This window comes from Tamandua tetradactyla, chromosome 4, assembly GCF_023851605.1.
Source record: "Tamandua tetradactyla isolate mTamTet1 chromosome 4, mTamTet1.pri, whole genome shotgun sequence".
Taxonomy (NCBI): domain Eukaryota; kingdom Metazoa; phylum Chordata; class Mammalia; order Pilosa; family Myrmecophagidae; genus Tamandua; species Tamandua tetradactyla.
This window is the reverse complement of record NC_135330.1, coordinates 25,723,758-25,751,598: the sequence shown is the minus strand read 5'-3', so window position 1 is coordinate 25,751,598 and position 27,841 is coordinate 25,723,758. Positions and strand designations below refer to the sequence as shown.

At 35.0% G+C, this 27,841-nt stretch overlaps 1 protein-coding gene across 14 annotated transcripts in view; it reads right to left on the bottom strand.

Annotated features, from left to right (window-relative positions):
• DNM3 (dynamin 3) overlaps nucleotides 1–27,841 on the bottom strand; it is a 608,953-nt gene that overhangs the window by 469,869 nt on the left and 111,243 nt on the right. For all 14 annotated transcript variants that reach the window (XR_013174093.1, XR_013174092.1, XM_077156971.1 and 11 more), the window contains 2 exons: nucleotides 3,126–3,275; nucleotides 1,327–1,530 (listed from right to left, as the gene is read on the bottom strand). Coding sequence is in view for 12 of the 14 variants with exons in the window: in XM_077156971.1 (XP_077013086.1) it covers nucleotides 1,327–1,530; nucleotides 3,126–3,275 (354 nt within the window). In the remaining 2 variants the exon portion in view is untranslated. The remainder of the gene's footprint in view (nucleotides 1–1,326; nucleotides 1,531–3,125; nucleotides 3,276–27,841) is intronic.

Below are 27,841 nucleotides of genomic sequence, written 5' to 3'. Positions count from 1 at the left end.
AGGAGAATTGGTTGATGATTTATATAGGAAGATTTCAAGATCCTTTCTCCCTCTTCCAAACCACACAGGTATTCCTCCTCAACCTCAGCCGAGTACTGACAATTTACTTTCAGAAGAGGATAAATGAGATGGACGTTGGACTCAAGAAGACCTTGAGGAATGTCATTATGAAAGCAGGGACATTAATTAAAAGTCTGCATACCGATAGTCCCTTGCCCCAACTCCCTTCTTCCTCTTGGCTCTGAGAACACTGAACATGAGGCTTGTGCCAGATCAGCTCAAGAGAAAATACTCACATAACCTGATAGCTGAGGATGTATTCTAACAAAACAGCTAAGTCCCAGCCCAATCACCCTATTAGAAAGCCCACCAGTCAATAAATCCCTTCCATGCACACACAGAGCTTCCATCACCTTTTCAGTGCTTCACTCTCATATATGAACGAGCAGCTAAAGAACACCAAATATCTGCAAAACACATCTAACATCAAGTACAAAAACAATCAGAAAAAAACAGACTCAGAGACACTGTAGATTTCAAAAGAAAAACCTCAAAAATTCTCATTAAAATCCTTAGAGAATATTTTACACCTTTGAAACCAAGAGCAGGATGCAAAAAAAAAAAAAATAGCATTCACAAAACAAAAAAATGCTCTTGGAATTTTTCAGTGATATCAGAAATGAAAATTAATTAAATGAAAATTATGCAAGTAATTAATTAACAGACGCATGATAAGATCCATCATTGCAATCTCTGACAATAAATTGTTATTACTGTGCTCAGAAGAAATAAAAAAATCAAAGCATCAACATAAAGAAGGCACTTTTCTGGATTCTCAAATGCAAATAACAGATAATGCCATGCTTTTAGAAAATATATTGATCTTAAATTATTATAAGCTAAATAATATCTCTCATGCATTAAAAGAGCTTCTTATTTTAAAGAAACAAAACAAACCAACCAAGACAGAAAGATTCTTCCTTGGGAGTATATTTAGGTAACTCTCTTAATAAACTAAAGAGATTCTGAATTCTTTTCTACCAGAAGTTTATTTTGTAGACTTTCTTTAAATAAGTAGTTTGTGAGGCTCAGAAATGTCTATTGTCCAAGATCCCAGTTAATTTTATATTTATTTTTATAGTTTTTTACTATATTTTGTAGCTATTTTCCTTTTGGCATCTTAAATACAAAATATTTAATAATATTAATAGTGGTTAATTATATCAATAATGAAATCAAGTCATGAGAATTTGTGTTCTCTTTAAATATACCCAAACTCTTGACATTTTAGATTAATTCTCTCTCATTTAAGAGTTACACACTCACCTTGAGGATCAACTTCTTTAGCTAGCTTCAATGCATCTGAGTTTGCAAGATCAGTGTTGGCCGGGGTAACAGCCAAAATCAGACAGTTCTCTCGTGTGATGAACTGCATAATCATTTCTCTGATCTGATATTCAATATCTGGTGGCTGATCTCCCACAGGAACTTTAGTAATCCCAGGTAGGTCAATAAGGGTTAAATTCAACACTGTGTGGAAAGAAAAAAAGAGTCTTACATATACCCTCAATGCTGGAAGATATTAACAATGCAAATCATACCACATGAGTGAAGATAAAACAAGCACAGCTTTGTATATTGCTCCACTGAATAACACCAACCCAAGTGTATAGAATGAAAAGCATAGAACACAAAACAGCTTTGCTAGTTTTCTCTATTTTTATGATATGAACGTGCTATCCTGAATGATTGTTCCGACATAATTTGAAAGGCACGTGTTTACTTGCCTAACAGTTTTTCTTAGTGAGCTGAACTATACATAGTGGGTGTGGTAGTTAGATTCAGTTGTCAACTTGGTAAGGTGAACGTGCCTAGTTATATTGCTGTGGACATGAGCTGATGGCTTGTGAACCTCATCTGTTGCTGATTACATCTGCATTCGGCTAGGAGGCGTGCCTGCTGCAATGAATGACGTTTAATTGACTGGTGCTTAAATAAGAGAGCTCAATGTAGCACAGCCCAAGCAGATCAGCATACCTCATGTCAGCACTCACAGCTCAGCCCAGCCCTTTGGAGATGCAGAAAGGAATCACCTGGGGAAAGATGTTGGACCCCAGAGGCCTGGAGAGAAGGCCAGCAGAGATCACCCTGTGTCTCCCATGTAAGAAAGAATCTCAATTGAAAGTTAGCTGCCTTTCCTCTGAAGAACTAATGAAATAAATCCCCTTTTATTAAAAGCCAATTCGTCTCTGGTGTTGCATTCTGGCAGCTAGCAAACTAGAACAGGGGGTTATAATTAAAACACAATAAATGTATATGGTGTCTACTATTCTTATACGTTGCCTTCAAAATGGTGTATACTCAGGGTAAAACTTTTCTTCCTCTTCAAAAGCATTAAATGTTATTTATAGAAGGTTAGCTGCACAGGCTACCGGAAAACTGGCTAGCCATTCGTGGTGCCAATTCATGGAGCACAATTTGGGAGAAGAGGAAACTACAACTGAGTAAGTGACAATGTGACTCCAACCCAACCTGGTTATCATTCTCTGCATCTATAACAGTGTTTAGCAGCAAATCCTACTTGGAAATCATAATTGACCTTACGCCATTCATCCTGAACAAAAGAACTGGGGAGAAGATTAGAGACTAAATCTGCTCCAATAAAGGTGTAGTCATTATAGAGCATATTTGGCATCACACACCATGAATTGATTAATTTATAAGTTTCTGCTGACAGTTTGAAAAAATATCCGTTGATTCCTGGGGAAATCCAATATGGAAAGATATAAGCATTAGTACCATGAATTGGTAAGATTTTTGCAAAGTCAGAAAATACTAAAAATGGATACTTGCACGCATTCTCCTTTGGAATTCTACAAGTTTTTAATAAACACAAAAAAATTTCTAAATGACTAACTCAATTCAGATATTTTTTAAGCCATTCCTTCCTTACTCCCTATAAATAAAACTATGAGCTCTTTGGAACACCATTTATGGCAGTATCCAGATGCTGTTCTAGAAACCCAATACTTTTGAGAGAATAAAATTCTATACAAATAATGTATGTTCACTAAAGTAATAAGAATTTTTGAGGAGAAGAATATGGAGTGTCTTATTTTACTTACCGTGTGGGGAATAGACTCGTAAATTAATAGGTATGGAGGAAATGCCTTTATTCATTCCCGTCACTCGATCTGTTTCTGCTTCAATCTCATGGCGAACTTCATCAAAATCTGTAAATTTTTTCCCTTTGCAGTGTAGAAATTCTGCATATTCTACAAAAGATAAATTAATACAACTTGAATTTGTATACTCTTGCCATAATTGTAAGGAAACAATGTTTTTTTAGTTAAAAATTAAAAGAATCCAATGTTGTTGGTTTAGCCATCAAACTGAAAGAACACAGAAGTTGCTAAGAATCACATTAACAGTTTAGAAATGTTAAGCATAAAACAAATGTTAAGGATGCTAAATTTGATAATTTTTAGATAAGTAATTAAGTACCATGAGTATTCCTTAAACCATCTTGCCTATTAAATAATTCAGAGGGAATTTTTTGCCTTCTATAGGATAAAACAAGCAAGAGAATCTGATTGTCAAAGAAATTAGATCCAGGGTACACATAAAGCCTACCCACTAATCCTATTAACATTTTCTTTTTCAATACCACCATTTCATTAAGATAGAATGCTAGGTTATGTAAATATAGCTCCTGGAGAGAAGAACATTCAGGAACAAAATTTGCTTAATTCTTTAAAAAGAAATATTCTGGAATATTTTAGCTTAAAAACATACTATTGGGCGGGCCACGGTGGCTCAGCAGGCAAAAATACTTGCCTGCCATGCCAGAGGACCCAAGTTCGATTCCCAGTGCCTGCCCATGAAAAAAAAAAAAAAACATACTATTAAAAATACAGTGTCAACTTGTGCAATTAAAAAGGCATATTCTCAAGAAAACAAAATAGAGATCATTGCATCAAAGGAAATATTTACTTGCAATCTGAAAAAAAGAATAAATATCTATACAGCGATGGAAAAACTGTAAAAGAGCTAAATGATTGACAGAAAACTAGTTTTCATATCAGTAATGTTGTTTCAACTATTGTACTGTCATTTTCTATGTCAACTTCCAAAGATATCACATATATGAAAAACAGCCCTACTACAAAGGGTATTATAATTTTTGCAAGAAAACAAATTTAACATATATTTTAGTTTTTTTAATATCTAGCTAAAGTGTTGCCCAAACAAAATTAGACTAATTATAAGTAGCTTAGCCCAGATGCCAGTTGAGACAATTATTGGCAGCCCCTCTACCAGTTCCCATCATAAACATTTAAGCTACACCCTAGTTTGAGTCCAATGGGAGTGACAACCAAATATACGATGTATTCAAGTAGCTTGGTATCAAATCAGGGAGCTAAAGACCATATCACAGAAAAAACAGTTAACACAGGGTATAAGTGCTTATCTGAATTTCATATGACAGGAGAGGAAGAAACAATACCTTTAAGCTGCAGTGCCCCCAAAAAGAAATGGAGTATGAATTGAGTACTGATGTGTGGGGAGAATTTCAAAGTGTGTAAGGAAAAGAAAAGGTCTGTCAGAAAATCAGAGAATCTCATCAGCTTCAACAAGTCCCTGGCAGATTACTACAGAGCTTCTGGTTGGACCCATCCATTGATGGGGAACCCAGGCTTCGATCACTTTGGGAAAAAGTATTAATAGAAAAATGTTTCTTCATATTAATACGAAATCTGCTTTCTTGTCATATTCTATTTAGGCCCCTGGAGCAACTAAGACAAAACCTTCCACATGAAAAGGCAGAGGGATAATCTGAGTGATAGAATTCATGTCCTTCCTGGAATTCTCCCGCCCCTGTTCCTTGACTGTTCATTGCTTCAGGCCTCCTGATGGGCAAACACAGACTTCCCAGCTCCATCCCAGCTACTAAAGACTGATAAAGTCATAATCTTCTGAAATGCGCCAATGAGTCTATGCTTTAATATGCCAAAGAACTGAAATGACCTAACTTTAAAATTTCTGTCTTTCCTGGCAATGTTCATGGATGTGAATATTTTCTGTTTTAGTGTCTCCATATAACAATATTCACCACGAAAAATAGAAAGGGAAGACTTCAAAAAACTCAGTCCTCTAAAAGTGGAAATATACATAATAATGCTTCAGTAGCCTATAGGAAATCTGGATTGAAGAGATTACTGCATCATTTGACATGCTCTTTGAAATGTTTAATCTTATAAGGTACTGCTCTTACTTGAATATAAATTTCCAGAAGATAAAGCCTTCATGTTCTGTTTATCCACTCAATGCCTAGTCTAATACCATGTGAATTGAAAGTTTAATATCACCAATTAATAATAACAAGAGGACAACACAATAAGAAAAATAAAGACAGGAAAAAGAAGTCAGATCCCAAAAAACAGAAATTAATAAGTAAAAATAAGACAAATAATTTAGAAGAAATGGAGCTGTATTTTCTCAGCTTACATATTATCTGGAAAACACATATTTGAGGACCCTTATGGCTACCATAATTATTACTTTCATAAAATTAATAAGCTTCTGGATCAGGGAACACATTTTCTAATATGTTATAATCAATGAATTAAAGTAACACAAATACCAGATGGACTTCTGTTGTTGCCACTAGATGGCACCAGCTTGCTTTCTCTGCTTAAAATTAATGCCTTTGCCAGAAGGTTGTAAACAATGTGATTCACAGATTAGATCTAAATTCATTCGTGGACCCCTGAAATGCTTTACCTTGCAATTGAGTATTATATTTGGTTAGGATCCTCAAACTTTTGTGTCTTTTTGAAGGATAGGTTGCACAGACAAATTTAGGAATGCCTGTTTTCATTTGTTCATTCAATTGAGCTCCTCTGCACTATTTAGAAATTGGGAGAGCAGAGGAAATGACAAATACATCTCTAGTCTAATGAAGCTTAAATCCTAAAAGGGGAAACTGTAAACAATGTATGTGCGTCTGTGTGTCTGTATGTGTGTGTGTGTGTGTCTGAATTCCAATTTATTCTGAAGGAAAAACCAACAGCATTTGCTGAAGGATTGAAGGTGGAAGGTGGGGTATGACTGAAAGAGAAGATTCAAGCATAACTTTAAGGAGTTTGAGCTCAGCAACCAGAAGAATGCTGAAATGGAGAAAGCTGAGAGGAAGAGATTTGTCTAGGGAGTGGGAGATAGGAATCAAGAGTTTGGTTTGGGACATATCAAGCTTGAGGAGTCTATTAAACACCCACCTATATAGAGAAAAGGAGCTGCTGCTAATGATTGTAAATTGAGCAGTCGTAGAAATACTATTCAGAGTTACAGTCCCCTGATAATTTACTCTGAAAATTTTCCAGAAGATGGCAGTCAAACACTGGAAGAAAAGGGAAGTTTTTTCTCATCAGCATAAAAATGCCTGTAGGGATGGAAACATGGTCTTTCATCCAAGGAAAAGTCTGAACTAGAGATATATATTTGGGATTCATTAATGTTAGGCAAATGAATGAGAGCAGTAAGAGAGAAGGTAGATAAGGAAGAGGCCAGAGTATTGGACAGTCATGCATCCCATATTTAGAGGTCAAGAGATGGAGACTGAGAAACGGTGGTCAACAATTTAGGAGAAAAACCAAGCAAGAGAACTGACCCAAAGCCAAGTGAAGAGAGTGTTTCATAAAAGAAGAAGACTTTTTAATGCAATTTTACTGAGATATATTCACATACCATATAATCATCCAAAGTACACAATCAGTGGTTCACAGTATCATCATATAGCTCCACATTCATCACCACAATCAATTTTACAACATTTTAATTACTCCAAAAATAAAAATAAAAAAGAACACCTCAAACATCCCAAACCCCTTACCCCCCCATTATTATTATTTTATGTCTTTATTTTCTTACTCATCTGCCCATACACTGGATAAAGGGAGTATAAGCCACAAGGTTGTCACAATCACACAGTCACATGGTAAAAGCTATAGTTATACAATCATCGCCAAGAATCAAAGGTACTGGTTTATAGTCCAACAGTTTCAGATATTTCCTTCAAGCTATTCTAATACACTAGAAACTAAAAAATAAACGTCAATATTATGCATAAGGATAACCTCTAGAATGACCTCCCAACTCTATTTGAAATCTCTCAGCCACTGAAACCTTATTTTGTTTCATTTCTCTTCCCCCTTTTGGTCAAAAAGGCTTTCTCAATCCCATGATGCCAGAGCCAGTCTCATCCCTAGGAGTTATGTCCCATGTTACCAGGGAGATTTCCCTGATGGCGTATGATGTTGAGCATCTTTTCATGTTCTTTCTGGTCATCTTTGGAGAGAGGTCTGTTCAAGTCTTTTGTCCATGTTTTAACTGAGCTGTTTGTCTTTTCGTTAAGTTGAAGAATTTCTTTCTATATACTAGATATTAATCCTTTACCAGATATGTGTTCTCTAAATATTTTCTCCCATTGTATAGGTTGTCATTTTACTTTCATGACAAAGTCCTTTGAGGAAGAAAAGCTTTTTTATTTTGATGAGGTTCCATTTATCTATTTTTCCTTTTGTTGATTGTGCTTTGCATGTAAAATATAAGAAACCATCGCCTAGCACAATGTCCTGAAGATGCTTCCTTACATCTTTTTCTAGGAGTTTAATAGTTCTAACCCTTATATTTAGGCCTTTGATCTTTGCATAGGATGTAAGGCAGGATCCTCCTTTTGTTTTTCTTTATGTTGTTGTTGCTCTGCAAATGGAGATCCAGCTTTTCAAGCACCATCTGTTGAAGAGACCATCCTTTCTCAACTGAGTGGTCTTTGCCATCTTGTCATGAATGTGAGGGTTGATTTCTGAACTCTCAATTCTATTCTACTGGTCTGTATGTCTGTCCTTGTGCCAGTACCATGCTGCTTTGATTAGTAGGGTCTTTGTAATGTGTTTTAAGATTGGGAAGTGTGTCTTCCAACTTCATTCTTCTTTTTCAAGATATCTTTAGCTAATTAGGACCCCTTACCCCTCCATATATATTTGATGATTGTCTTCCATTTCTGCAAAGAAGATATGCCAGTTTGAAGCTATTATATACCCCCAGAAAAGTCATGTCCTTTAATTCTCATTCAATATTGCTGGGTGGAATCTTTTTTATTGTTTCCATGGAATTATGACCCGCCCAATTGTAGGTGGTAATTTTTTATTAGATGGCTTCCATGGAGATGTACCTCCACCCATTCAGAGTGGGGTGGGTTACTAGGATCCTTTAAGAGGGAACAATTTTGGAAAAAGCTTTAGAACCAAGAAAACCACCACAGCCAACAGAATCAACAAAGCCCTGGAAAAGCCATTGAAGACTCCAGGAGAGAAAGCTAGAAGACATTGCCATGTGCCATTCCAGCTGAGAGAGAAACCCTGAATATCATTAGCCTTCTTAAACCAAGGTATCTTCCCATGAATGCCCTAATTTGGACATTTTTATAGTCTTGCCTGAATTTGGACATTTTTACTTCCTTAGAACTATAAACTTGCAACTTAATAAATCCCCCTTTTTAAGTCATTCCGTTTCAAGTATATTGTACTCTGGCAGCTTACAAACTAAAACAGAAGGTTTTTAGAATTTTGACTGGGATTCCATTGAACCTTATAAATTGCTTTGGGTAGTACTGACATCTTAACAATATTCAGTCTTCCAATCCATGAACACAAGAAATTCATTTCATACTTTATAAAATATTTCTGTATATATTCTCCACTGGCTAAATTTTATGTGGTTTATATGTTTAAACTATAGAAATATTATTTCTACACAGGAAAACATCACATACACACATACAGCCATATAAAATCATAATTGAGTGACCTAAGAATAACCATAGCTGTATGTATAGACTTGGATCTAATCTATGTTCATCACAGGAGTTCAGATCTGTCTAGCTAATCAGAAGAACTGATGGAGTAGGAATGACAGGATCCTTTTTTTTTTTAATGAGGACTCAAGGAGCCTTCTGTGAAAGAATCTATGCTACAGGATAGAAAAACTAGGCAAAACAATCTTACCTGAGTTGTCAGAAGGTGGCTACCTTTAATTCATCCACTCAGCCCCAGACATTTATAGGGCTGTGTCCCCTTGTTTCTAATGGCACAAGGATAATTGTCAGATATTATGTCCCACTTTATTAGAAAAATATGGCCACCATAGCTACATTCATAGCTACAGTATCATATTTGCAATGAGGTAGGTTCCACTAGTAACAAGATGAACCAGTCCTATAATGAAAGCCCTGACTCTTAGTGAGTAGACCATAAATAGACGGACAAGAGAGTTGGCATGTATGCTTTTGTACAATTGACCACATTCAAATTGCTATTAGGAAGGATCATCAATCAGTTTTTTATCATCACACAATCCCTAAATAAATATTAGCAATGTAGAGTTGAAAATAACAGTTTGATCACCCATACAATTACAGATGGAAATGTTAGAACTAACACAAAACTAATGTATCATTTACTATACTCATCTCTCAATAAAAGTGTTCACACAAGTTTGGATATATAGGAAATCCTAGTATTCAGGTCAAACTCTAAAGAATAGGCTCTTACTAGCTGATCAACATATGAACTCCTTAGCCCCCATTAAGAGATGGTAACTGCATGTTCTCAGGGATTTTTATATTAGAGTAAACTAATACGTCTGAATGTCTAACAATTTCATCTTACAGTTTTGAGATATATTCTTCTCATAGAAATGTCTAGTTTCTAGTATTAGTAGGAACTCTCATGACATAACTCAGTGTTTCTTTCATTCTAAATGCTTGGTCATTGTGCAAATGAAATGGTCTTTTTCTCTAGCAATTTCAGGATTCAGCCCAGGATTAATCTATTAATCTGCATAGACAGTATATTAAATTTCTTAGCCATACACTCATAAAAAGGATGAAGGCTATGTGTGTATAAGCACTGAAACTCTGATAATGCGTGCACAAAAATCTATTTTGTGTCAGTGTAGCCTGTCTTGCTGAACTCCGTGTATGCTTTCATTTCATAAATTAAGACTCCTAGTTTTAAAATGTTTCCTGTTACCTCAATGTTAAAAATAGCCTACATCTGAAGCAAAGAATGATGTGAAGAAAAAAAAGAGTATTAAAAAATCAGGGCTATCACTCCACTTTACTTTTATTTTCATGTAAAACATTTTAGCACTGTCATTTCTACTGTTAATGAAAAAAACTTATACTAGGTTAAATAAGTGACAAATTGTTTGGGGGAAGTATAAGATGGTTTATGCCTGGGCAACGTTCCAATCATCTGTGACAAGTACAGCATGACCATAAACATTTAAATTGTTTATTAAATGTTTAAATGTTCCTTCAATGAGGAAAATATGCATACGTTTCAGTTTATCAAGTTTACATAGAAAAGAATAATTATGAAGCATTAAAACATAGCCTCTTGTCAGTCTTTCTTCTAAGAACTGGGGTCCTCAAAATTTTGGTTCGTATTCTTATTTCTGACTCCTTGTGTTTATGAGCACAGAGCTCCAATGAAAATAGAGGACATAGGTCACAAACAAGGAACAGCCTGCAATGCATCTAGCTGAAATTTAAATATATTTATGAGTAAATATATTTAAAATTTTATATTTTCTCAAAGGCAGGGATCAAATTTTATTCACCTGTATTTCCCTAATACCTATAGTATTTAGAGTATAGAACAATTATAGTTTTCTTTTTCTTCTTTAAGCAGTCTACTTTACATAGCATTGAGAAATACCAATTTCAAAATACAGTGCTTCCATCAAGCCTTAAAAGACATTCCAAATTGAAGCAAGATTCTAGAATTGTGGCTTAAGTAAATAACAGGAAGGGATCAGATATGGATTAAACAGGACCCAGATATGAAGCAGCACTCTGCTGTGTCACTAAGGTAAACAGGGAAGGTCCTAGCAGTCTGAAAATATAAAAATAAAAAAGAAGCAATTCAAAGAAGCAAAGATCTACATCAGGGAGTCTTAAGAATAATGGTTGGGGTAGGAGTGAGGAGTACAAAGCTTTCACAATGGTCAAAAGTTAGTGTCAAGCTAGTATCAGAGATCCAATCACAGAGATGGGGTTTAATATATTAGGGCTGTGATAACCTCAAGGCAGAGGAAAAGATCAAAACAGAACTCCGGACTCAAATGAGCCACCCAGTACTAGGCAGAAAACCAAGACAAGAACTCAGTAGGGGAAGACGAAGGTACAAGTTTATTCACAAGGGACAAACTTTAAGTCAATTAAATAGAACTCAGGGTCAAGAGAGATGAATATCAATTGTACCTTGATATTTATTGTTTAACCATGGCCTTTATAGATTTCTTATATATGTATGGGCTAGGTGAGTTCTAAAGCCTGGGTGAGGCTGAATCTACATGTGAGGTTTAAGCGACCCCAATAACTTGAGCACTGGCAGGGTATGGGACCAAGCATTTTGCAGAAATCCCCAGAGATTAGAGACTAGCATGGAATATTCTGTAAGTACCCAATAACAATCAGAGAATTGGCAGCTGCAGGACCTACATAGCTTAATTTAGTTGATACTTTTTTCAAAGGAACTTGAAGAATACACAAAAACCAACTCAATTTCCTATTCCGAGTGTCTCTGTAAAATGCAATCAAGAGATAAACTCTATTCCATCTTTAGATACTAAAACCAATTAAGAAATGTCAAGCACTTGGCCAAAAAGTGTAAAGTTGGCAATTATTCTAAGTCTCAGCAACATGTGACATGGCTTGCCATATCTTCCTCAAAACATTCTGTTCTATGGACTCTTAATCTGTACTTTCCTGACTTTCTTATTTCCTCACTGGTGCTCTCTATCTGCTTTGCTCACTGTTCATTCTCTACTACAATTCTAAGTACAGATGCCTCTAGGCTTCCTTCTGGATTTTTTTTTTCTTCATTGTCTCTATCCTCTCTCTAGGCAATTTCATCTAATCTCATGGTCTTAAGAAATTTATATGGGTGTGACTGTACATATAAATACATATATGTGTGTATGTGGTGTGTATGTGTGCATATATACATATATCAAGCACTAATCTCCCTCTGAATGCAGATTTGTATATATTTAATTTTAATATCTAATGCTTAATTGGCATTTCCACTTGGATATCTAATAAATATCTCACAATTAGCATGCCCAAAACCAAACTTTTAATTCTCCACTGCCCTCCCCTCCCATCATACATACTGACTCCTCCCCCAGGCTTCCACATCTCAATTATTGATACTACCATTGAATCCAGGACTCAAACCAAAAACCTGAGCCATCTTTGAAGCTTTTCTTTTCCTCAGCTCTTTCCCAAACATCCTCTTCTCACTGCCTCCCCTGCAGTCCTCCAACTTCCATAGTTACTCAACTATCATAAAAGTATCCTAATTAATCCCCATGATTACACTTTAGAGCCACTGAATCCATTCCCCACCTAGCTAGAATGATCTTTTTAAAAACATAAATTACATCATGTCTTTCTCCTTGTATTGTTTTCCCAGGGCATTTAGAAAAATCCAAATTCCTCACCCTGGACTACAAAATCCTACCCAATCTGACCTCTGTGTACCTCTCTCATTCTTTCTCTAACCATTATTCCTATACCACTTGTTCAAATTACTTCAGCTGCAATGACCTTCTTTCTGCTCTTCAAACACACCAATCTATTCCTACCTCTAAGCCTCTCTACCTGATCTCTGTATTTGGGTCTCTTTTCTGTCATTTACTTTCCATCCAAAATATCTCTTTAGAGAGGCTCCTCTGACCAGGCAAACTAAAGTGGCAGCTCCTTGTCTCACTGTCATATCATCCAATTTATTTACTTCAGTATACATAATCACCATTCAAATTTTTCTTGTTTGTTTTTTATTACCTATCTTCACCCATCAGAATATAAGCTCCATGAGAATAGGAACATCACATGTCTTGTCCCTGCTGTATTCCCAATGTCTAAAATAGTGAATTGCATCAGGGGCACTCAGTATATAATTGCTGAATTAACAGGTAAATAAATGAATCAATCAGCAAATAGACATAGGAGGAAGCCTGAGGTTTATGAGTGGGAAGAAGAAAATGATGACCAATGTGGCTTTTGACTCAGTGAGTACGAGATAGCTTTAAAATATCCAAGTGGGATTCAAGCAGTCAGTTGAAAATATTGGTCAGGAATTTAGCTCAGGAATTAAAAAGTGAGAGTCAAGATGCACAGGTTCTTACTGAAGCCTTAGTGGGAAGAGATTGCCTAATGGAAAATATGAAGTGGCAGCAGAAAGGAGCTTTAGGTAGGTACAAACTTCAAAAGCCAGATAAGAGCGAATATTATCAGCAAAGGAGACAGAAAGAATGTCCAAGGAGGTAGAAGGAAAAATCAGGAGTATTTCGTATCATGGAAGCCAAAGTGAATGGAGTATAAGTTTCAAGGAGAAAGTGAATGATAAATGTCAAAAGCTGTTGAAAGGGCAAAATAAGTACAGACACATGGGCACTGGAACTGACAAAAATGATGTATTATATAGTTTCCTGAATCCTTAAGCAGTGTTCCATACTTAATTTAAAATCTTTTATTATTTCAATTTCTTTTGATATGGATTAATTTGCCTTCTTAAAAATTGTTTATCTGCTTTTTAATGCCTTTTATTTTCTTTTGGTCTCTTCCTTTGCTGTCAGGTTTACTGCTGTCACCTCTTGATGGTTTGGAAATAAATCTTTTTTTTAGGCATATTCCCATTCTAACTTGTAGCCTTAATGATTTAGTCTAAACTAAGGAATCCATTAACTCAGTATGTATGGCCTGACTCTAAATTAAGACTGGAAAATCCAGAGTAAAGTCAGGACCGTGCTTAAGTAAAATGCATGAGCTTTAAATCTTAGAATTTGTAATATCAATTTTCTCTACCCAAGGATCTTTTTGTTTCTTCCTGATAATCAGCTGAGTTTAGAAACTGAAAATATCAAAAGGGGGTTGAATAATTGAGATATTACAATGTTATTTAAGAATAACTGAATACACATAATCAGAAACAGCAAGCAATTCAATACATTTCTTGTTTTAATAAGACTCAAAAAATAAGGTGACCTTTCAAGTGAAAGTCTGTAAAGTAGTTGAAAGTGAAATGATTAGACTTTATCATGATAATTCAAGTTATTAAATTTCAATATAGAAAATACAACAGAAAGTCTAATATTTGCAAAATGAAAATATTATTTCCCCACAGAATCCTAAACACAAAGAATGAAGCTTGTTAATGGTATCTAAGATCATACCAGAACTGTAATAATACATAAACATTAACCAAAAAAAAGTCTTCTCAAGAAAGTAAGATATTATTATGCATATCTGGGAAAGATATTATTATGCATATCTGGGATACATTATAATATCTCAACTGCTAAACCAAAAGAAAAAAAAGGCTTTTGCTTTCTAGAAACAATGTACATTTATGTACATTTTCAACAACACCATTCCATTTAAATATTTTAAAGAGATTTTGGTATATTTGACAACTTCCTCAAATGTCTTCATGACAAATTCTTATGGGTCATCAGCTGAATTAGAGCCAATCTAATTTTTGTAAATACTACAAAGTATGGATTGGATTTTGTATAAATATTCATTTTTTCCAATACCATTTGCTGAAAAGACTATCTTTTCTCCCCCGAATTGTCTTTGTACCTTTGTTGAAAAAGTCCATATATGTGTAGGTCTATTGAACACTATTCTGTTCCATTGATCTATTTGCCTGTTTTTACGACAATGTCATGCTATCTTTATTATTGTAACTTTACACTAAGTCTTATAATCAGGTAGCGTTAATTCTCCAACTTGTTATTCTTTAAAGTTACTATGGCTATTCTGGGTCCTTTAATCTTCATATGAATTTCAGAATCAGTTTGTCAATTTCTGCAAAACAAATTAGATTTCGAAATTTTAGCTACAGTATTTTTCACAACCTTACCAAAAAAGATTACCTCCTCTGACCCAAGCTTGCACATATACACACAGCATGTTTAGCTATAAGCATGAGAATTTTCCCATGAATATCTGCCCTGCTAAATGTATTAAACTTTAAAAAAATTATCAATTCTCAAAACTAGAAAGTACATCTCCTCTAAACTATGTCTCAATAAGGCAATCACTTATGTGCTGCTGAGGACAGGCAAAAATAGATATTTATTTATATATATATATATAGCCTCAAGCACTATGTAACCAGTCAGTATATCTTGGTATTAAGAGTTCATATTAGTGCAACAAAATACCTAAGGAAATAAAAATAAAGGTTTTAATCCAGAGTATATTAAAATTCTTACACAGGATACTCACAATTGAATTACTATTCTAATCTTTAGATTAAAACACAAGGTAATTTCCTCTGAAAAGGTATCTTTGCTTCATAAATTGCAGAAAGTATTCTATGAATCTATTCTTTGAGCCAATCAAAATTTTAAAAAGAACAGTTAATTAATGGAATTGATAAATTACTGTATGAATTATCTGAAGGAAGATAAATAAATTTAAATATTTTAAGGTACCTCAAATGATTTTTGGTTTTAATCTCAAGAGATTCTGGTAAGAACAGCCAGCATTTAGCTAATCTAATGCATTGTAAAGTCAGTTTAAATGATACTTGTAAAGAAATGTACCTGTAAAGAAAAAATAAAGTTCTGGTCAGAAACTCAGTACTATATGTTTTCCAACTCCATTTGCATATAAATTAGCACTTAACTATAACAGTCACCTATTATCTCAATGGGAACTTAATAGAAAAATCTCTCAAGAGGACACTCACCTCTTTAAAAGGGCTCACACATGAAAGAAATCAATTACCCTTGCAAAAAAAAAATTAAAATTATGGGTGTTGGCAAAAGGTCAATCAGTAAGAAATACCTGAGAATAAAAATCATTTTGCTTGAAATACACATGCACTATTTTAAAGTCTTCAAATATCAGTATATCATATGGAATCCAATGAAAACTACTTAATTATCTCTACATGTATCATCATACTAAAAACTGATTTGAAAATATGTCTGTTACCTTATAAACCCTCTCAGTAGTTTCATAATGTTAGAAAAGCCCACCCAAAATATCTGCATCATCCTTCTCTCCATCAGCCCTATATGTAAAGGATCCCTAAAAGAAAGAAGTATCCTCTTATTAATGTTTTCTCAGAGTCAATCATGACTCAGTATTCTGTAGTCAAGAACGCTAGTGGTTAGAGAGGGACTTTGGAGTCAGATGTGGGTTTGAGGTTCTACCATTTCCTTATCACGTAATTTTGGAAGTCCTTCAACTTTCCCAATTTCTCATCAGTAAAATGGTGCCCCTTCCTTAGGTTGCTGTGACCATGGCCATGTCTACTTCATTCACCAAAGTTCTCCCAGTGGCTAGTACTACCAGGATAACCAGTATAATCAAAGAATAAATGAATGAAAACATTTAGCACATAGCAGTTCTTAATTTTAAAGATAACCAGATAAATTTGAAGTAAATATGTAACTATTAACTGGATAGCAAAGGGTTTAATCTCAAAAAAGTTAAATAAATTGCCCAAGGTCACACAGTAGAACCCAATAACACAGGATTTAAATTCAGACATTCTGACAGCACAAAACAATTTTTTAACTTCCCCACAATGATTACACCTTGCTACTTCAAATGCTTTCCTTCCAGGTGCTTCAATTTCCAGATTTTCACAATTTCTATGTTCTCAATAGTTTTTCCTTCTATGTGCCACCTTCTCTTCGTGAGCATTTCCCATAGTCCAGAAATCAAAATTCCTCTACTCTTTACACCACAGTTCTTCATGTTTCTGGGTTCGCAGTCTACTTTAAGGATCTGAAGAAAGCTATGAATCTTTCCCCAGGAAAAACAGCAAACCTATGTATACTCAGGATTTTGCATATAATTTCAGAGAACTCATAGATAACCCTGCTCTATGCTCTTCTCCTTAGGAATTTGTGTTTAAAGCACCTAGTATACTGCCTACTGCATAGCAAACACTCAACAAATAGTTTATATCATATTAGTAATCATTATCTGTGCCTATCAAAACATTACCTATCAAGGCCCCACTCACATATCTTTTCCACTAAGATGCAGTTTGATTACTCGACTGTGAGGAATGCTTTTCTTCTCTAAAATATTTTTAGAACTCTTTGAATGTACTACTCATGTCATTTTACAGGTGGAAAGATTTCCTATCAAAGCCAATGCTCTCATTTTACAGATAAGGAAACTAAATCCCAGGATGTTAAATGACATGTTCAAGAAGATAGCATATATTACATATTGTACATCATAGTAACAATTTGCTTATAAGTCTTATCTCCAATACTACAATGAAAGAGCTTAGATAGCAGGGACTGTATCTTTTACATCTTCATTTAATATTCCTTAAGGATACAGGAAGGGAGGGAAGGAGGAAGGGAGAATCCAAGTTAAAACCATGCTATTATCCACTATTTTCCAAAGACTCATGTGGTCGTGAATATCTCTATAGATATTTTAGAACATTCAGTTTTTCCTCATTCAGTATGAACCAACCCTCTGGAGCAAAATCTTTTATCTGAATTCATCTTTTTAAGAGTAGATATTTTAAGGATCTTTTCAGGAGCCATCTTCTCTCCTTCTGGCCTACTCAATTACATACAGTAACTTAGGATAAGATTCTCAGTATGTTATGGCTCTCTGGACTTCATTATAGTAAGAAGCTTAATACCCCAACAGTATTATAATTTTAGTCTCCTAAAATCTGTTCTGGCTTTTGTGATAAGGTTTTCCATTTCCTTGGGAAACAAGCCTTCAATTGCATAGTGTACTTCTTAGGTTACAGAATTGACTCTGTCCTCCATTCTGTAACATCATAAATTCTTCCTACTGGGAGTTGAGTATTCTTATTGGTACTTAATAAGCAGTAGTACCAAAATCCACTACTTATTAAGAAACTACTCCTATAGGGGATACAAAGTGTTAAAGCTATATTTCACATATTTCACAATCTTGAAAAACTTACCCAAGTTGGAAAGAAAAGACACATTTAGAAAATTAAGCAAAAAATTTGAATAAAATTTCAGGATAGAGCATAACATCATGAACAACTGTCAAAAGAATGACACACCTCCATGCTATTTGGGTATAGAAAAGAGAAAAATCTTTCATAGGCTATAACAGCCTATGAAAGATTTATAGAAAGAGCATAATCAAGGCTAGATTTAGGAGGATAAATAGAATTGGGAAAAAGGCAAAAAGAGAAAAGTGGGCATTTTAAACTACAAACAAATGATTAACAAAAGCACCAAGGTGGAAAACAAAGGGGACTGGGAGAAAAACAGCAGGCAAATAACAACAAATATCCAATTAAAAAATATTTCTGGAAGGAATGAATGAAAGTGTAAAACATTTATGGAGGAATGTGAGAGAAAGGATTCCCTTCTCTTTGTGGGTAAATGTTAAATTAGATAATACACACTGGCATTTAGCATAATGCCTTCAGTTTTCTCTGTCTACTTAACATCATCATCGCCGATATAGTATCCCAAGTTAGAAACCTAGGGCTATCCTTGCCCTTATTTTGACCAATCTACTTTCTTGACTCTATCTCCTCTAAATACATATGCCAAGGGAAGGGAACCCTCATCATCTCTTACCTTGACAGATCACTTCACAGTCACACCTCTTCATCACCACCACAGCAATCCACCCAACAAGTAACACTAACTGTGCCATCCGCCTGCTCATACACCTTTTATTACTCACTCCCTTTGTCCACGCATGCCTCACATATACCAACCCAATCTCACACTCACAAAAACATACTATATACTCTAATAACCTCATGTGTTTTCTAACCTCAAATCCTTTGCTCCGATTCATTTAAAAGGAATATCCTACCTCTTTTCTTCTCCCGAATGCATGCACATGCTTACACATGCACACAAACACACACACACATACTTAACCTGGCTACCTTCTATTCATTAAGATTCAGTTTATGCACTACAACAGAAAGTTTTCCTTTGATGCCGCTACCCTTGTCCCTCACATGTCAGATCATTCTCTCTCCACTAGGGTCCCATAATAGTTATAGATGTAGTTATAGTTATGGATATGGAAATGATTTTGATTACGAGGATGGATATGCCTAAGGATATGTATATAGATAACAGCTTTATCATTTTATTGATTACACTGCATTGAAAGAATCTGCTTTAAGTTTCTGACTCTCCTTCTGGTCTATGAGTTCCTAAGGGCCAGGATTATCTCATATTCATTTCTGAAATCTCAATAACTGCCACACAGTGTGAAACACAGAATGCATTCAAAATATATTGAAAGAATGAGCTCTATCATAAGTTGTTCTTTGTAGCCATGAAAGTCAGGATTTTATTTTTGAAAATTATATAAGTTTTGAAATGATCAGATGTACCCTATTTTATAAAAGAACATTTGTCAAATTTGCTAAAGTACAGCTGTGCATAACTTCCAAATCATTATGCAGTTCATCAGCCAATGCATTCATGCAGACAATACGATTATGGTGACTACTCTCTAGCTAAGAGATATCACAGCAACTCACCTATTCACAAGAGACTAAGAACTGAGAGCCCACCCAGCTTGAACTACAAGGTTGCGGGTTGCTATCACACAGTTGCACAACCCATCTAAATATTTCAATTTTATATTTTAACAATTTGAGTTGGGTGTTATTTAAAAAGGAATATCAATTGAAGCTGCTCTAAAAGAATTTCTCTACCTTCAAATTGTGTTGACATTTAATTAGTAAGCTAAATATTCCTAATTAAAACAGAATTGCTTAACATCAAATCACTATAACTTATTAATTCTCTGCTCAGAAATATTTCTGGTTATATCAGGAAAAATTGCATAATAAAATGTTGTCCCAGTTTCCCAGGTTCTAGTTATCCTACTTGAAATGCCACAAAATGAAAATATGTTTTCATTTAAAAATATCCATTTTCCAGTGGTGTTCTCCATTGAAGTTCTTCAGAATTTTCTGAACTCATCACCAAGGACTAAATCCCTCCCTGCAATAACGAGCTCACATGCTAATTGCAATGGAAGGTGATCAGACACAAAATATCAGTGCCCCAAAGGGATCTACATTTCAACCATGAGAGTACAAAATAGCAAAATGATTTAAGAGTAATAGGGTTGACAGTTACTTTGCTACCTTTAGAAACTCTCCTTTTTGCCATCAAGTAGTAATCCTCTATGCATTCAGAAATCATAGAAAAGTAAGAAGTATGTGAGGGGGGGGAAATGTCCTATTGCTACTCTAGAAAGTCCTCAATCTGTGTAGACCAGCATTGCTTTTCCCTCAGTGATTGGGATGAGATTAGATGACAAATTTATTACAACACTGAGGAGGAACCAGATAGTTGCTCAAAGGAATCAGTATCTAAAATGACCTCAATAGGCTGGAATCATCCATCAAATTTAACAAAAGAAATAAATGTAAAGTCCTGGTCTTAAATCAATAACACAAGTAGAAGATCCAAAAAAAAAATGTTTAAGATCAGAGGCGCAAAAAAAAAAAAAAAAGATTTGGCAGATATAGTGGTCTGTAAGTTCAATATAAACCAATCATGAAATAATGCTGCCCAAAAGCTAGTGATCTAGGACTGCATTAATTTCAGGTTAATGTACAGCTAGGTAAAGTTCACATGTATCACTGTCAGTTTTGGATGTCATGCTTCAATAGCTGTACTGACAAACTAGAGTATATGAAAAAGAGCAATGACTACCCATAGTGATGAAACTCAACTCTGCACTCCACCCCACTCTCCCTTAAAATTAAAACAAAAGCATAACAAGGACTTAATGCTTTTTACTCTGAAGATATTTCTTTTCAAGCTAAACCTTCTTCAGCATCACTCCTGGCTATTAACAATCTTCTAGCTAAAAATGTTTAAAACAAGGTAAGAACAGGTATGCAGAAAGGGATTGTAAATAAAAATAAAGAATTGAGCACAGAGAATACTGAATACTTCCCTAAGATCTCACCTATTTAAAGCTCAAATACCTGCTGTCATTAAAAAGTGCAAGATAATTTACCAAAACTTTTAAAACCATAAATAATCACCATAATTGAAGGTGTTCATATGGCATTTAATTAAAAAGAGGAAAAACGACTGCCAAATTTGTGATCTGTGGACAATAGCAGATATCTCATTTACCTAATATTTGAAAGAAAAACAGCTTCAGGAACTTGATATGAACCTGATAGCACGTTAGTCCTCTAGATAGCTGCCTTTAATGTAAACTAAATAAGTAGACCACCTTTTATGACAATTTTTTTATTTATTTAGGTGGAATCTGAATGTTTTAACGCCCTTTCATCAACTCCATAATGGACTATTATATAAATGCCTAGAATAGTAACCTATTCTTACCAAAAGCCATGGTATAACAACTACCTTTCTGAACTGAGAGAACAAAACAATGTAAAAAGGAGTGTTTTATTCATATGTTGGCAGTAGAATCAGTGCTTTTAACAATAAGAAATACAAATTACAGCTCCCTAAGAGAAAAGAATCATAAATCGAAAAGTAGACTTATTACTTGTTCCAGTCATAGAAAGCCCTTAGCTTTCTATAGGGACAAAGAAGTAATTGAATAAGTTGTTTGATGACTCATATTGCAAATAACTCTCTTAAATATAGCCAATGAATTTACTAAAGTCTATCCATTTAAATATAAATTCCATGTACTAATTTCATGTCATTATATTTTCATGCAATATGGACTTCCACTTACTAAAGTGGAAGTATTTGCACTTACTAAAGCTTAAATTGGGTAGGATTTCAAAATAACTCAAATTCAGCATTCAGTGGGGGTAGGGTAGAATCCATTCATTGATTTGAGAAGTACTTACACAAGTGCCTACCATTTATAAGAAGCTACACTTAGGTGATTGGGATCTATATGTAAAAAAGGCATGGCTTCTGCCCCAAGAACCCCACTGACTACTAGATAAAACAGGCAGGATGATTGGAGTAATTACAGAAGTCTGTACACCCACCAAAAGGGTATAGGAAAACAGGGAAGAAGACAAGTAATTGGGGGGAAGGGGAGGAGGCTATTGGGAAGGTTTAGAAAAGCCCCAACATTTGAGCTGAAGGGCGAACAGAAGTTTATTGAGAAGAGAGAACAATAGAAAGATCAGCCAGAGAGGTGCCATGTTCACTGTAGTTAAAACAGAGTTGACCAAAGAACACAGAAAAAAATGAGACTGGAAAGATAGAATCACATTCTGAAGGTTTGGGGGAGAAATATTGGTATCAAGGAACCTAAAGCAATCCTAAATAATCTATTTATGTTTTTGGCAAAATGGTTGCCCATCATCCTTGTCAAGACCTACATCAATTTAGCCTGCATTGCTGTAAGTCATCTATACTACTAGTTACCCATTAATTTTCAATCCACCTTGTATATCACTTTTGAATTCTTAAAATATATTCTTAAAACATGATATTTTCTTGCTCAGAATCTGCAATGGTTTTTGTTCTAGTTTGCTAGCTGCAGGAATGCAATATATCAGAAACGGAATGGCTTTTAAAAAGGGGAATTTAATAAGTTGCTAGTTTACAGTTCTAAGGCCAAGAAAATGTCCCAATTAAAACAAGTCTATAGAAATGTCCAATCAAAGGCATCCATGGAAAGATACCTTGGTTCAAGAAGGCCGATGAAGTTCAGGGTTTCTCTCTTAAGTGGAAGGGCACATAACGAACACAGCCAGAGTTTTCTCTCATCTGGAAAGGCACATGATGAGCACAGTAAGGGTTCCTCTCTAATCTGGAAGGGCACATGGAGAACACGGCATCATCTGCTAGCTTCTTCTCCTGGCTTCCTGTTTCATGAAGCTCCCCTGGAGGTGTTTTCCTCTTTCATCTCCAAAGGTCACTGGCTCGTGGACTCTCTGCTTCGTAGTGCTGTAGCATTCTCTGCTCTCTCTGAATCGCTTTCATTCTCCAAAATGTTCTCTCTTTTATAGAACTCCAGAAACTTATCAAGACCCACACAAATGGATGGAGACATGTCACCTAATCCAGTATAACAACCACCCTTGACTAAATCACCTCATCCAGGGAGATGATCTGATTACAGTTTCAAACATACAGTGTTGAATAAGGATTATTCTACCTTTATGAAATGGGATTTTGATTAAAACATGGCTTTTCTAGGGGGCATACATCGTTTTAAACCAGCACAGTTTTCTATCTTTCACTACAAAATTTCAAACTCCTCTAACAAGTTGCAATATTCTCTCTAATGTGGACCCCCCTTGCGCCAAGTCAGCCTCATCACCAAAATGGAAGAAAGATATGCTTATTGTTTACTGTGTAGTCCACGCTCAGTCCAAACTTTAATTCTGCTTCTCCATCTAGAATTTCACCCAGCTAGCCCTCTACTCATCAAAAGTATACATAAAATCAGGGCCCTTCTTGGTTATTTAGTTAAAGGTACTTAAAGCATTTTAACTTAAAATTATAGACCTGAACCAAGTATATATGTAACATGCTTATACCTTTAAACAATTACCCTTATGAGGTTCTTAGTCTTGGCAACACCTATCACTTAACTCCCACTCCAACAGAATAATTGAAGGCAAGGTCACCTATTTTAGATAGTTGTAATAATATTTACATCGAGGAGAATAACTCATGAACAAATGTAGCTTTTCCTACTATCCCTGCCATTAATCCTTAGAAGACACAATTGGAAGGGATTTCTCAATAGCCAAGAGCTCACAGAGCAAATAAGAGGAAGTAACACAAAACGTTCTTGATGAAATTCTTCTTACAACTGACTTTTCCACTGATAAACATGTCAATATTAGTAAAACCATATGCAGAGTCTAATGCAGGTGGATTTTAAGGTGGGGCTCAAAACTTCACAACTGTAAACCCAAGACCTTTTTCAATTCAAAGTTCCTACTAACTAATCTACCTCGAAACTTGGTAGTTTCTGGACTTCACATCCTTATAGTAGTTCAGAGTCATACACAAAATTTTAGCAAATCTGGTGTTTTTAACTTGGAAGAAAATGCCTTGTTCATTTGGTATCATTTCTTTGGTACCTTCTACAAGAGACATTACAAAAAAAAAATGGGTGGAAAGGGACATGAGAGAAACAGTTTGAGGCAAACTCTTTTCTGGGAGTTATAAGACTTTTATCACCTCCCAGCCAAAACCAAATGCCCAATAATGACCCTGGCAACATATTCATGACAGTAATATCTAATATGATCCTCAATGTTGATCAAACAGGTTAACTGAGTATCATCTCTGCTTCCAGCCACGATGAAATACCAGGGACTGGATTTGTCCTACCACCATAAACAACTAGAAAAGAAAACCATGAAACAACAGTGCTCAGGTATTAGACAACAGACAACAAAAGACAGTAATGTTGAGAGGAAGGAAGCAAACAGAGTAAGAGCTTTTATTGTTCTAGCTCACTGCTTGGATAAAATGGCCATGCCACAACACAGGAAAGAGGAACCTCCAAAATTCCAATGGTTTCACTAAGATTAGGAGACAAAGTCCAGGATTCAAGGAGGCCAAGGAAGCTAGAATTTTGTGGTGCAAAATAGTAAGGAGAAGGGAACTGCCCAGAGGGAAAGCTCCAGAGACCATCACAAGGGGCCCCTCAATGCTGATCAATGCATGCATTTGAGGATAATAATGGGGTTGGGGAAAGAGCTACTTGTTCTAGTTTGCTAGCTGCTGGAATGCAACACACCAGAGATGGATTGGCTTTTAATAAAAGGGGCTTTATTTTGTTAGTTCTTCAGAAGAAAGGCAGCTAACTTTCCACTGAGGTTCTTTCTTATGTGGAAGGCACAGGATGGTCTCTGCTGGTCTTCTCTTCAGGCCCCTGGGTTCCAACAACTTTCCCCGGGGTGACTTCTTTCTGCATCTCCAAAGGCCTGGGCTGAGCTGCGAGTGCTGAGATGAGGAATGCCAAGCTGCTTAGGCTGTGCTACGTTTCGGTTTCTCATTTAAGCATCAGCCAATTAAGTCAAATGCCCTTCATTGCAGCAGGCACACCTCCTAGTGGACTGCAGATGTAAATCAACAACAGATGAGGTTCACGTACTATTGGCTCATGTCCGTAGCAACAAAACTAGGTACGCTCACCTGGCCAAGTTGACAACTGAATCTAACTACCACACTACTGGAAAGAAATAAGAACAATGACCAGAGCTCACATGAGATTAGGAATAATTGAAGCTCACCTGGGGTTTCAAGTAGAGCCAATGATGGGATCAAATTAGCCCTACACTAATGGCTGCTCAGAAACCATCCTAGAAAATTTTAAAGGCAAACCTCAAACAGATCAAACAGATGCCATATAGTATAATTGCTATTGGAACAAAGTCCAAATGATTAAAACAAAATCCATCACCCAATAACATAAAATTCACAATGTCCACTATTCAATCAAGAATAACTAGGCATTCTTATACTCTGGAGCAGCTAGATGGAAAAATATGAGATGATAATATGGTAGCCCATGACAAACTCTGGGATCTGTCCTGTAACTACTCGTTGAAGAGTGCTTTGAAAACTTGCTTTTTTCTTTCTTTTCTTTGTATATATGTTATATTATACAATAAAAAAGTAAAAAAAGAATAACTAGACATACAAAGAAATGCAAAAATACAACCCATAACCAGGAGAAAATTCAATCAATAGAAACAGACACAGAAATCATAAGGAGGATGGAATTAGCACACAAAACATTTTTAAAAAGATAACTTAGATATATATCTTAGATCACCAACCAAATATCTATTAGTTCATCCTTTTTGTTTCATCTGTTAACTTCCTCCATTCCCCCATTATTGAATGAGCATAAAAGGTAGTTTTTTAAATTTCAAATAACCTCTCATCATTATTTATTAACCAAGATCTTTAAGAAATTAGTTTAAATATGAAAGTATGAATAGCAAAAATTCATTTTATGCAATTCTCCATTATGAAACATTTGAATTTGTCAATTTTCCAGATTTAAAATACTCTTTCCAATGATTAAATCTTCTATTTCTCATCCATCTATCTACCTGTCTATCTAGCTACAAATCTCCTATACAATGAATTATTACTTAAATTCTATGAACCAAAAATGTGCACATAATTGGAAGTTTTTCCAATTTTGCATCATCCCTTTTGGAAAGAAGATGCAACAAAGTAGCATACTTTTAAAGGATATTAGAATTTTAATATAAACCCATACCAAAACAATCTATTTCAATTATTGTGGAATGATACTTGAATTAATATTCAGTAAAAAATTTAAAATCCTATACTGTTTGCTAGTGGTTTAACTAAGTTTAAATTATGTTTTAAATCTTGGATTGGGAAACTATGGCCTGAGAGCCAAATTCAGTCTGTCATCTGTTACAGTACATCTTCTAAGCTAAAAATGGTTTTATTTTTTTTAAATGACTGGAAAAAAATCAAAAGAAAAATAATGTTTCATGGCATGTGAGGATTATGTGAAATTCAAATTTTAGAAACCATAAATCTAGTTTACAGGAACACAGACACACCCATTTCTTTACATATTGTCTATGGCTGCTTTCATGCTACAGCATAGTTCAGTAGTTCTACAGAGACCATATATCCTGCAAAGTCTAAAATATCAGACCCTTTTTGGAAAAAGTTTGCTGACTCTCATTTTTTTAACAACTTTCTTTCTTGAACTATAGTTTATTAAATATTTATTCTTTGAAAAATCAGTAATACATTTATGGAACAAATTATTGCTCCCAGATAGTCAGAATACTATTCAACCAAGATATATTAATCCTCAACCATTATGTATAAAAATGAGAATTTCCTATAAGTCCCACTAATCTCCCTGTTTATTCTCAGAAAGCCAGGCATTTACCCACCGTGGGGCTTTGGATTGCTGTTGCTTCTGCCTGGAATGCTCTTCTTCAAGATAGACATGTAAAAATTCATCCCTCACCTCCCTGAAGACCATGACATTCGAAAACTGCAAAATTGCAATCCATTGTTCCCAACACCCTTGCCCTGGTCTTGGTTATTCCATAGTATTTAACCCTATCTAAATTACTACATAATTTACTTATTCAGTTTGTTTTTTGTTTATCTTGCCCCATAAGGTCAGGCTTTCCAATTTTGTCTATTGTGTGCCTGGTGTACAGAATTTCTCATTTAATATTGGTGGGATACGTGAATGAACGAATTATATTTTCAATGAATGTATAATATTTACCTAATATTTCCCCATATACTGTGTTGCCATTTATTTTATTTCTTTGAGGAGATGTTTTAGTTTTGCATTTTCCTTATTTTCATATAAAAGTTTTATCCTAGCAACTAATAACTAGGACTTCTTAACACATAGTTCCTTAGAAAAGGCTTAACTAAATGTCAGTATGAAAGAAAGTAGTAACCTAGATTTCATATCTGAGGTACAGGCTTCAGCTAATTTCAAATCCAATAAAGCAAAATACTGTCACGTACCTTATTACATTAAAAAGAAAAAAAAAAAGACAAGCAAGCAGCATATGAAAATATCTTGGACCAAAGACATTAAAAATATTTCCCCAATATCTTATTCAACAAATGTCCAATTCATTCTACATTTGTTTATTAAATCCCTTACCTACCCATCTTCAATTCAAACAAACAAATGAATGAAAAATAAAAATATTTTGTACTATAAAAAAAGTGCAAAGAAATCACCCCCAAGAAAAAGAAAACTGGGTTCCCAGTCAACTAAGGTGACATCATAAGAGGC